The sequence below is a fragment of the Eschrichtius robustus genome, chromosome 8 (assembly GCF_028021215.1).
Source record: "Eschrichtius robustus isolate mEscRob2 chromosome 8, mEscRob2.pri, whole genome shotgun sequence".
NCBI classification, from domain to species: domain Eukaryota; kingdom Metazoa; phylum Chordata; class Mammalia; order Artiodactyla; family Eschrichtiidae; genus Eschrichtius; species Eschrichtius robustus.
The window spans coordinates 12,724,545-12,737,174 of NC_090831.1; the positions used below are offsets into that span (position 1 = coordinate 12,724,545).

The 12,630-nt window shown below is 38.5% G+C and overlaps 1 protein-coding gene across 27 annotated transcripts in view; it reads left to right on the forward strand.

Annotated features, from left to right (window-relative positions):
* LOC137768757 (uncharacterized) overlaps positions 1-12,630 on the forward strand; it is a 99,534-nt gene that overhangs the window by 33,246 nt on the left and 53,658 nt on the right. For all 27 annotated transcript variants that reach the window (XR_011074801.1, XR_011074799.1, XR_011074798.1 and 24 more), the window contains one exon: positions 4,711-4,788. Coding sequence is in view for 5 of the 27 variants with exons in the window: in XM_068550337.1 (XP_068406438.1) it covers positions 4,711-4,788 (78 nt within the window). In the remaining 22 variants the exon portion in view is untranslated. The remainder of the gene's footprint in view (positions 1-4,710; positions 4,789-12,630) is intronic.

The window sequence follows — 12,630 nt, forward strand, 5'->3', positions numbered from 1 at the left end:
GAGCATGAAACCAAGCACGGGGCCCTTCTCAGTGCGGGACAGAGTGTGACCACGCAGGTCAGGGGGCCCAGGAAGCCAGCCCTGGCCACCCGGGTATGTCAGGCCAAGTTGACAAGAGCAGCGCACAGACACGAGAGCTTACTCGCTTCTTGAGACCTTTAAACCCAGATGAAGGCCCAGCAGGGATGTTGTAGGAGGTGGCCTGGCCTGCTGAGGGGTCAGCACTCAAGGGCCCCATCCTCTGCTGCCTTTCTTGGGGTCCACCCCTCCACCACTACCACCTGCTGCCAGACTTACAAATGCAAACCTGTTCAGAGAGCCTGAGCTCAGCTGCACCTGAGTCTTTGATAACCTGGCAAGGAACTTTTCCAAAAGGTGCGGGCACATAGGTAGACTCAGGGTAGAGACCTAATACATCTTCCTTTCTCGTCCTTCCATTCTAAAACAGAATGGATGTCTTTCTTACAACCATATTATTAAACGTTTTCACCTTTTTTTATAACTCATTGTATATTTAACTTTTTGTTTATTTTATAATTTATTGTTTCATTTTAAAATTTTTATGCGTTGATTCTCTTAAACATGCAGAAGAATTACATTTCAAATAGAATATACAGACCTCCAAGTATATTTAACCTTAGATTGAATAAATGCTGGCATTTGACCTATTTCTTTCAGATCCATATCTTTGTTTTAAGAAGGAAATCTTGCAGATATATTTGAAATGCTCCATATACTCCTTTCTCTTTTACCGAGAATTAACCACAGTCTTGAAGTTTTTATAACTTTCCCATCAAAGGTTTTATATTTTGACACTTACGTAGATGTATAGTATTATTTTCTTTTTCTGTTTAATTTACCAAAATCATATATTTGCAAGTTGTTTTGTTATTCCCTCCACGTAGAATAGATCTATGTTGATACAGTAGATCAAGGAGTATTCATTTTAACTGCTGTTTAGTAAGCCCCTATATATATGAAGGATAATTTATTGATGCCTCATGTATGAGTCTTCCTGTTTCCTTCTGATTTTTTGTTGTTGTGAAAAATGTGCAGTGAGGGTCCTGCTATTTGGGTCTTCGTGCGAGCAGGTACATTACGCAAGGATCTGTATCTAGTGGTAGAGTCTGAACATCTGCAAGTTGGGAGCAGCTTGGTGATATCCATCAGGGGCTGTTCCCATTTACTCCCCACATCAGGTCTGAGAGTTCCCAAACCTCACATCCTCGCCCACACTTGTTATGATGAGACATTATTTTTTGTCCAGCCAGTGGGTGTGAAGAGACACTTCACTGCTGATTGAATCTCCATTTCCCTGTCACTGATGGGATTGATATGTATTTCCATATGTTTATTGGTCACTAGGGTTTTCTCTTCTGCTAAACACTTATTTATATCCTTTGTCACTTTTTTAAGAGGTGGATTGTTTTCTCTCTTTTACTACTGTGAGGGAGTTCTTTATATTCTGAATATGGATTCTTTGTTGGTTGTAAGTGTAGCAAATATCTTTTCACGGTCTGTGGTTTGCTTTTTCACTTTGGATTGCCTTGTGTTATACAGAGGATTTTAATTTGCGTGTCACTAAATGTATCATTCTTTGTTTTTTGTGGTTTATGTGTCTTGTTTAGGGAATTCTTCTCTAATTCATGTGTGTAAAGATACTCTCCAATGTGTTCTTTTGTTTAAACTTAACTTCATAATTTTATATGGATTATTAAGTCTTTGTCCATAAGCATGTATTTTTTTTAAAAATTGTGGTAAAGTACACATAAGAGAAAATTTAACATCTCTCCAATATAGTCTTTGAAATATTTCAAAATTTGTTCTCCATATTTATGTCTTTAATCCTCCTGGAATGTAATTTTCTGTATTACAGAAATAGGTAATATTTCTATTAGGTAGGATGTAATATTTCTGAGTTAGTATTTCTAACATTTTTTTTTCCAAATGGAGTTTTCTCAGGATCATCTATTGAATAGCACATTCTGTCTCCACTTACTTGTAATGCCATTTCTGTCATATATCAATTTCCTGTATGTGTATGTTGCCTTTCATTGGTCAACTTGTCTGTTTCTTCACTAATACCCTGCTGTTTTAATTGTCATAACTTGATCATGATTACTGATACCAAATAAGGCAAGTTCATCTTTGTATTGTTAGGATGTTTTGGGCTGCACTAATACTGGCATAAGAAATGGGGTTTTATAAAATGCCATATAATAATAAGTTCGAAGAAAAATGGCTAGTGCTACTTCCAACCATCACTTTCTCGTGAAGTCCCATTCAAAGACAGAACGAGGCGTGGAGGCTTAAAAGGCATCCCTTGATTTTTATTAGGAAAAAACTATCCTTTCCCAGAAGCCCTGGTAGAGATTGCGCTTTACATGCCATTGCTCAGTTGCAGGTGAAATAGACAGCCATCCACCTGGGCCTGGCAAAGAGAAATAGGATTGCAATAATCGACGTATTATTGTGGCTTTGTCCATCTCTCCTTGTAATTCCGTTGTCCATTTTGACTTCATATATTTTGGGGCTATGCCGTTAGAACTTTAAAGATTCAGGATGATTATCTTCCTGGCAGATTGTTCCTTTTATTCTGATATAAGAATATATTTTCTATTTTTCTTCTTTTCCCTTAATAATTCTTTGTTGTCTTAAAGACTATTTTACCTAACATTAATATTAATATGCTGGTTTTCTTTTGATTAATGCTTTCCTCTATCGCTTGTCTCATCTCTTTACTTTCAAAATATATTTCTTTACATTTTACATCTTTCTCTCACATATATCAGTGAGGATGGGTTATGTTATGCTGTGGTAATAAACAGTTCTAACATTTCAACAGCTTAAAACAACAAAGATTTATCTCCCTCTTTCAAGCTGCAAGTCTCACAAGGCACCATGGGGAGCTCTGTTCCATTTCATCCTTCCCCTGGGGTTCAGAGCAGTCACTCTCCTAATCAATGCTAACGGTTGTAGCAGAAGAAGGGGGGAAAGTGATACATCACGCACTGGATGTGAAGGTTTCCACCCCAGTGTGGCACACATCCCTCCAGCATATGCTTTACAGGTCGTAACCAACACCTTCCTCTCATTCCTGGGGAGCAGGCAAGTGAAATCCAAACCATGAGTTCAGAATGAGAGTAAGAAATATTTAGTGAACAGCATTAATAACTCTCATAAGTTGTATTTGAACTGTTAAAATAAAATTCAGTTTGAGAGGCTGTATCAATTGGTAAGTTTATTTATATTTACTATGAATGCTGATCTATGGGACGATTTGTGTTTTCTATTTATTTCCCTTGCCTTTACTTTTTCTTGTACTTTTCCTTTCCTCTCATCTATTGGGGTTAAAAAAAATACATATTCTGTTTCTATGTTTATAGGTTCATCTTAACATTTTAATAAGTATATTTAATGCAGCAAATTAATATTTTTACTTTTGTCCCAAACATTACAAGGAACTCAAAATACAGTAGTTGTAGGGAGCATCCCCCGTCCTCTGTGGTGTTATTTCCTAGCATTTTAGTGCCACCTTGCTTTTAAGTCTCTCTCAAAATTGTTTTTAAAAATATTAAAAAAAATATATCTATATATTTTTAACAGTTAGTACTGTTTAGACTTTCCTCCCATTTTAACAATCATTTGCTCACCACTGCTTTTTTGCATCCTACGCCTCATTCCAGGGTTAATTTTCTTCCAATTTGATCACACTCTTTGATAGTTATCTCATCAAACATCTTTAAAGAAATAAGTCCCGCTCATTGTTTGTCAGAAAATGTCTTTATTTTGCCTTTTTTCTTGAATAGAACTTTAGCTACTTGTAGAATCCTACACTGACAGTTGTTTGCAACATAAGGTTATTTAGCACTTTGAAGATATTATCCCATGGTCTTCAGATCTTTATTTTTGGTGATAAGAAGTTCATCATCAGTCTAATTATCATTCTTTTATTTAAAATATCTTTTTTATTTTCTAGCTATTCTTAAGACCTTCTCCTTGTCTCTGGTGTTCCATAGCTCCACTACAATGTGTCTAAGTGAGGATTTTGTTTTAATCTATCCTGCTTAGGATTCACTGGGATTCCTACATCTGAGAACTGATGTGTTTAACAAATTCTGGGAAATCCTCTGCCATCCTTTTGAATGTTGCCTCTCTTCACTCTGTTTTTTCTTTCTGAAAGTTTATTTTTATTTTTAAAAAATTTTTCACATTCTAGTATTTTATTTTATTTTTATTTTTAATTTTTGGCCATGTCGCACGGCATGTAGGATCTTAGTTCCCCAACCGTGGGATCAGACCCACGACCCCTGCATTAGAAGCACAGAGTCTTAACCACTGGACTGCCAGGGAAGTCCCCCTTTCTGAAATTTTAATTTGACATATTTTAGACTGCCTAAATCTATCCTGCTTATTGCTTAACTTCTCTTTTAGCTTTCAGGTAATTCCAGGTGCTGCATTACGAGTAATTTCCCAGATTTTATATTTTTGTTTGTAGATTCTCTCCTCTACTATATATAATGTGGTCTTTAGTCTATCCTTTGAATTTTTTTATTGTATTTTTTCTCTTTGTAGAAAGAAGCTCAATTAGTTCTTTTGTTTAATTAGATTGTTCTTTTACACAGCGTCATGTCTTTCATCATGTTTTCTATTTCTTTTAAATAAAATATCTAATAATTTTAGATAATCTTGTTTTCTGGTTTCTTTCAGATTATTCTATTACTTCTAGTTCTTGGAGCGAGGGGAGACATTCATCCTCTTTTGACTGTCCCTGTTGACTTTCCTGTGGTGAGTAATTATTTGTATTATGTGCGATGTTTTTCTTCCAAGTACATCTTGACATTTTTCAGATTGGCATGTTTTCTCCTGAATGGTGATTTCTTACATAGAAAGTAATTCATTGTCTGATTCTAGCAACATGTAGACCCAAACTACTGCAGACTCACCTTCAACTACAAACATACAAAAATGTTGGATAAACTATAACAACAGCACGGTTTTAAAAACCTATCTGAGGGGAAAGAATAGAGGGCATCTCTTTTTTTCTCTGTTAAGTCCCTTTAGCTCTGAGTCCTTAATGGTTTTGTGTTTTCAAGGTACCCAAGCATTTCACCTGGGCCAGAGCAGCTTTCCCATTAATTTCTGAGTTGAGATTCTGCACTAGCTACAAGTGTTAATTTGATTGTCACTGTGAATATGGCAGGCTGGACACTTATTTGTTTCTTTTTCTGTTCTTCCCTGAGCCCTGGGCAGAGCAAGCTTGGTGCAGCATGCCAGGTTGGTCCTGGTGGTTTTTCTGTGAAGGTCTTTCACAGAGTGAGTAACCTTCTAGGGTTCAATGCCAGTCTCAATTCAAGCACCATGCCTCATGGGGCCAAAGTCCACGTTTCCTGTCAAGGTGTGAGCACCAGTATTTCCGCCCATGAATGGTAGGACACCTTTCTAAATCTAATTACCCCACTACCACATCAGGCTGCCTCTACGTTAGGTCTGTGCTGGCCGGGAGTTCTCTTTTCATTTCTGGCAACTAGAGATTCATTTTAATATTTATTTGTTCCCCTTGATATGTTTTAGAAACTGCTGTGTTGTTACAACTTATCCAGAATTCTTATGTTGTGGCGAAAGGTGCAATAGTTCAGTGCTCCACATTGCTAGAACCACTCGGTGCTCTATTTTCTGTGTGAGAAATCACTGCTCAGGGAAAAAAATCGCCAACCTGTAATTACTTTTATAGAAGCTTATTAAAACATTGAATTTTCATAATGAAGAAAACCTGGAAATAGCATATGTGAGTGTGTCAGAATGGCATCTACACCTCCAGGTAAGAAAAGTATTCTCCATTGCATCAGTCACTATTTACCTTTTGTGTCTTAGTCCATGGCCACGTTGTTTTAAACCTGTGTTTCGATAACGAAACTTTTCAAAATTAACATATGGAACCACACTTTTGCTAAACTATTTACTTCTCATTTCTTGTTTCCAGGTTTAGTTTAATATTATCCTTCACTTCAGCTACCATACTTTGTAGAAAATGCGTTCTTTTGCAGAGCCAAAGAAATGTAAAACAAAAATGACACACACACATGTCCCAAAAGTGTCCATCTGTTCATTCACCCTTCTGGAATTTAGGAATTTTTTCATATACTAGTATGGAGACTTTTCCCCTTTAAGACTCATATATTTGATATTTTGTGGGACCTGGTAAATCCATAACATAACCTGAGATAAGTTCCAGGGAGTAAGATAACATTTGTTATTTACAATCCATTCAATCCCCTTGACAATTGAGTGTTATTTTCACTCTAAGAGAAATGGTAAAACGAATGAGAATGAAAATTAAGTGCTGGGAGTTGGCAAAATAGGACTCTTATGTTGGTGAATATTGAACACAGGGAGAATGACAAGTGACAGCCAGCTAGGAATTACATTTCATGGGAAGGTACTTCATAGCCAAATATAGACAGAGATTACTGCTCACTGAAATCCTGTTTTGAAATATTCCTTAAGATTGTTAAGAGATGTGTTTGTTTTCCTATAGCCAAAGCCCCCAGGAAACCCATAGCAGCTCTATTCCTTGCACCGTTCAAGACAAGAACCATTACCAATAACACCCCCTCAGCCAGAAGCTATATTTACTGAATCAACCCTAATTACAGCTTTAGCTGAGGTTGTGAGGTCAAGAGAAGCAGTCACATCTTTCTCAGAAGGAAAACATGAGGTTGGAAAATTTGATCTGCAGAATTTGTTTTCCCACCCCAAGTATAGGGGATCTATCCAAGATATACAAATAATGGTGTGTTTTCAGTTCTCTCTTGTAATCCTGAAAACTACAAAAACAACGTGAAGGCAGCTGCTAATATATGAACAGGTTGGATTTCTGAAATGCATTCATAAGTATAGGAACAAGAATGAAGGGAAGACCAGCTCAAAAACTGGGCGACAGTTTAGTCCTTTGAGAGTCACATTGTAAATCAACCCACAAGGGATCAGGGTCAGGAGAGCAAAGTCACTTTAAGATGGCAGAACTTGAAGGTTCCAGTGTATCTATGACAAGTGCATGCATGGATGACATGTAAATTGTTGTGATCTGACAGTTTATTGCTAGAGTTTTCATCATGAATCTTAACCTCGATCCAGCAACCTTGCAAGTTGTCCTAAAGAGATCCTTAAAGATATACAAAGTAATCACATCAGTGTTGTTTATAGAGAAAAATAAAAAATAAACAAAGGTCAATGATGTTGGTTAAAGAATTGTTAACACTTGTTCACAATTATTTGTAACTGTTAATAATTTCAAAATCATGTTACAATATAGTGCATGCAACCCAGGGAAATTCTTCAGTTAGCATCTTTATCTTTGTCTTCCACAGCTTCTTCCGACTTTATTAGGTAGGGGGAATTCTCCAGATGGAAACTTAGGGAGCCCCATGTCTTGTTTTGTTTTGTTTTGTTTTAACCATTCTTAGCACGTAATTCTCAAATCTTAGCACCTGGTTTTAATATAAAACTTCTCTATCTAACTCGGACCCTCTGCAGGCAAAAAGTCTGGAAGGGCTAGTGGTTCTTCCTCACTCTCCACTCTGTTTCCTCACTTTTCCCCCATTTTCCTGACCTGTTCAGGGTTCTGGTCAGGGAGGGGAGGAGGAGGGAACAGGAAAGCTTTTGACTGGTTCTGTAATGAGAGGAGCCCTGCTCCTGGAGCCCGTTTGGAGGCCGAAGCTCTCTTTCTCTGGTTGGCCCTTTGCTGGCCTTTCCTGAGACCCGCCACTGGACTCACTTAATTGCATTTCTCTTGATGCTGTCATGTGTTCCTACCACTTGGCCACTCTCTTCACAGCAGCGCACTAGACAGAGACTCTGTAAGTCCCAAGGCCCCCAGGAAATCCTCTTGGGCTGCATTAAAGATGGTCTGACCAGCTCTCCCTGACTGTGAGGCCACATCTGGTCCATAAGAAACATCCACCTTCCTTTTCTCTGAGGGCAGGTAGGCTCAGGCTAGTGCATCTAGTCCAGCTCCGCTTTTAAGTTTTCCAAGCAAAAGTGAGACATCAGCCTACCGTATCTCCCCCACAGAGGAGAACACGTGTCAAATCAATTATGAGTGGCCCTTGAAGCTTTTCTCTTTTAATCAAGAACTTGATGTGGAATGGAAAGCATCCAGTCCCCATATTGGGATGCAGATTCTTATAGCTCCCTAACTGCTCTATTCATTGAAGTCTTTCTAAAAGCTTTCTCGATCTCCATGCTTGTCTCTTTATATACTTGATGTGAGGAAGGGGCCTAAGAACTATGAAACTCATTTTTTAACATCCCCTTTGAAATCCCCACCATGTGGAATGTCTTATTTTCACTCCTTTGTCTTTGCCATGCATTGCATATCTGTATCTCAGTGGAAACTTCATGCCACATCTGGGGATGTGAACGGCCCTTATCCAATAACTCCAGCCCCTTTGATAATGTCAGTGTCGAAGCTTTGGGGGAGACTTTGTGTATAGAAAGGGAATTCCTGAAGTTAAGTTTGTGGGAAAGGTCTTTAGTCAACTGAACTGTTTTGTTAGATGGAAAAAAAAAAGTGAAGAAAATGATTTCTGCTTGTGAGAGGGAGAAAGCAAAAACAGATTGGGAAGAGGGGAGAAAGTGCATGGCTGAGTAACATGGCTTAAAGACTAATGATCCCTAAGGAAAAGGATGTCTAATATTCAAGTGTAATGGCCTTCACATCCTGAACTTGAAGTCGGCTACGCATCAAAAAAATCCTTGTTTGGATAATTTGTTGTTACTAACCAATCAAGGAAAGAGCCTTATTTCCACATTTGGGTCTATGGCCAAAGCAAAATAAAGGAACAGCTGTAAGCTGAAGAGTGGAGAATGGAATTGAGAAGAAGCAGGAAGTTAGAGTCACAGGTGATCATTAGAATGTGAGACCCTGGGAAGTTGCCAGAATCCCGAGGAAAGCAATGAAATGAAGGACCAAGGCATCTTATCTAGATAATAAGGAGCAGAGAGACCCAGTTGACATCTGGCTTATGCATACAAGTGTACATATTAAAATGTCTGGAAGATGTTAACTGTGGCTATTGCAGAATGGTGGGATTATAAAAGATCATTATTTTCTTCTTCATTTTTTCCCACTAATATATGTTTCTTGGATTCTTCTACCATATTTTTGTAATTAGAAAAAAAAAGCAAAGTTGAGTTTAAAGGAAAAATAAAAGAAAAAATATGAATCAGAACCAGGTGAGTCAGGGAGACAGGAATCCATGGGCTCTACCTTGGCAAGTCCATTCTAGATGTAATGACCTGTTGGCCATTACACATTTAAATGTAAAACAGTATATTTCTATTTTGTTGTATATATGCATCAGTCTCTGAGATTAGGTAACATGCATCCACCCTGAAGGTACTTACCAAACAATAAAAATAAAGACAAATAGTAATTTTCAAAAATGTATTTCCCTGAAGAGCCAAGAAAGCTAAGGAACAAACATCAAACTGTAGTGACTTCAATAAGGAAAATGTTCTCTTAGGGGGCCTTTGGTTAGCCAACCACAACTTTTCCCAAGATACATCTTCATGGGTGTTGGGAAGGTGGGGACATTTTGTCCCCTAAGAAGAAAGCCGGGCATAGTGGTGGGGCTGGTCCTCGGGTTCCAGCCTGGCAATGGCTCTCTGATTTTCACAGAACCTCCCTCCACGTGTCTCCTGTTTCCTAAGGGGTATAGAGGGGGAGGGTGGCTGTTTAGGGGGCAGGTCTTCCAGTGGTCATGGCAGCTGGTAGCCGAGGCTGTAGGTGCCAATGGACAGAACTGTTTGCAAGGCTAGTGCTGCTTGTGAACGAGAGTGGTCCCCAGGTCACCACACTTGGAGAGATGAGGTACATCTTGCCTTGTGTACGGAAAGGTCTTACTCTCCATCTCGATCAGAAATATAGGCTTAGGAGGGGACATGCCAGTGCCCTGGCTCCTCCTGGAAAAGGGCCTTGGGTTAGGTGAGTAGACTTTCCTTTACTAGGGCATCCTAACAGATGGAGAGAAAAGGAGAAGGAGGGCGGGAGGAGAACAGTAGAGAGCTGTCACTGGTTCAGTCTAATAAAAAAAAAAAAGTAGGTTGACAGAAGTGACCGCCAGATAATACAGTGGTACAAGGTTGGGCTCTGGAGTCTGACTGCTTGAATCTGAATCGTGGCCTTGCCACTTACTGACCAAGAACACATTTCTTTCTTTTTTTTCTTTTTTCTTTTTTTAATTTTTATTGGAGTATAGTTGACTTACAATGTTGTGTTACTTTCTGCTGTACAGCAAAGTGAATCAGTTATACATATACATATATCCACTCTTTTTAGATTCTTTTCCCATACAGGTCATTACAGAGTATTGAGTAGAGTTCCCTGTGCTATACAGTAGGTCCTTGTTAGTTATCTGTTTTATATATAGGAGTGTGTATATGTCAATCCCAATCTCCCAATTTATCCCTCCCCCCTTTCCCCCCTGATAACCATAAATTGTTTTCTATATCTGTGACTCTATTTCTGTTTTGTAAATAAGTTTATTTGAACCATTTTTTTAGATTCCACATATAAGCGATATCATATGATATTTGTCCTTCTCTGCCCGACTGACTTCACTCAGTATGACAATCTCCAGGTCCATCCATGTTGCTGCAAATGGCACTACATTGTTCCCCTTTATGGCTGAGTAATATTCCACCACACATAGGTACCACATCCTCTCGGTCCATTCCTCTGTCGAGGGACCCCTAAGTTGCCCATGACCTGGCCGTTGTAAATACTGCTGCTGTGAACATTGGGGTGCATGCATCCCTTCAATTTATGGTTTTCTCTGGCTATGTGCCCAAGAGTGGGATTGCTGGATCATATGGTAGCTCTATTTTCAGTTTTCTAAGGAACCTCCACCCTGTTCTCCATAGTGGCTGCACCAGTTCACATTAAAGAACACGTTTCTTAACCACTCTCATCTGTGAAATGGGGATCATCAGGGGGCCAGTCTAACAGGTTCCTATGAACATTAGATAAGCTGTTGCAGGTAAAGCGCTTACCACGGTGCTCAGCACAGAGTACATGATCGATGAATGTCAGCTCTGAGGACAGGTGTTAAGGCCTGTGGGTGGGCGGTCATAAATCTCTCTCTGCACCCACCCCTTTACCCTACTTCCTAACTTACTTTCCCTCCTGGGTCCTCCCTTGTTGCCCACCAGGCACCAATCTTCTTGCTTCTTATCTGAGATTGGCGTTCTTGATTTAATGAAAATCATCAGGTTTAGCCTGTTCAGTCAATACTAAGCTGCCAGGTCACCCAGACGTTTTGCACTGGTCTCCACCAGCCAGGAAGAGGGATAATTAATTATACAGGCTGTTTTTAATTTAATCCACTCAACAAGCTCCTCAAATAGGTATTATTATTAGTCTATTTTTATAAAATGTGTAAACCAAGGCTCAGATAGGATAACTTACCCAAACACACATAGGAAAAATAACCCAAACTTTTTGTTTCTAATTTCAAGATGAGTGTCTAATTTTTGAAAATAAGACTGGAAAAAGATAGGTTCTTTCTTCTTTTCTCTTCTCTGTGAATATGTGAAAAAAAACCCAAAAATTATTTAACAACTTACCACTTTTTGAGTGTAACATTATCTAAATGCCGTTGAAGAATCACTAGTTCCACAAGAAGTTAATGCATAATAGACAAGAAAGGGAAAAAGAAAAATGAAAACAAAACAAATTTCCAGGTAAAAGCAGTTTGGGTGATGTTGGATTAAACCAAATGAGAAAAACTGATTTACTCTGGGAGTTCTCAGACTCTTCCACATGTAGGTCTCCAGAATTGTGGTATGAAATACTATATTACCCAAACTATCCTGGGGAGTTTTAAATAGGAAATCTTTTTTTTTTAATGGGAAATCTTTCTGGATTAATATTCCTTTGAAGTTCTACTCTATTACCATTTGGTGAAATTTTCAAATATATTTGACAGACTCTGTACAGAACATTTTGAGATGACATGGAAAAGGGGCAAAATATGATGAAAATATGTTTCTGTGTAAGTTACTGTTGTTAATAATAGAGTTCGTGATACGAAAATCTAAAAGTAGTGATCCCAGTGAAAACCAGGTGAGAGGCTTCCTGAATCCTGTGCGTGTGTATACGTATGCATGTGTGTCTAAGGATATGTTTGTGTGTTTTAACACAGAGGTATAAGAGCTTTTAATTTTTGCATTCTTTATTGTTTTGGTCCATGTTCTTAGAGGAACATGAAGCATGGTATTAAAAAGGTAATACAATAATCGTTCTTGAGACATGATCACTCTGAGATGAGGAAAGGTAGAGGGAACAGGTGTAAGTAAAATAAATGAGTGTAAGGGGAAGACCAGAGTAATAATTTCTCAGTAGACAAAGTGGTTTTTCATGGCTATGGCGGGAAAACAGCTGTAGTAGGGTTTCCTGGCACTCACTGTTTAAAAATTTTACACAAACTTAAAAAAAAATTTTAAAACAGTTTTAGATTTATAGAAAAGTTATGAAGGTGGTACAGAGAGTCCCCACGTGCCCCAGACCCCAGATTCCACTATTATTAGCATCTTACACTCGTATGATACACTTGTCACAATTAGTGA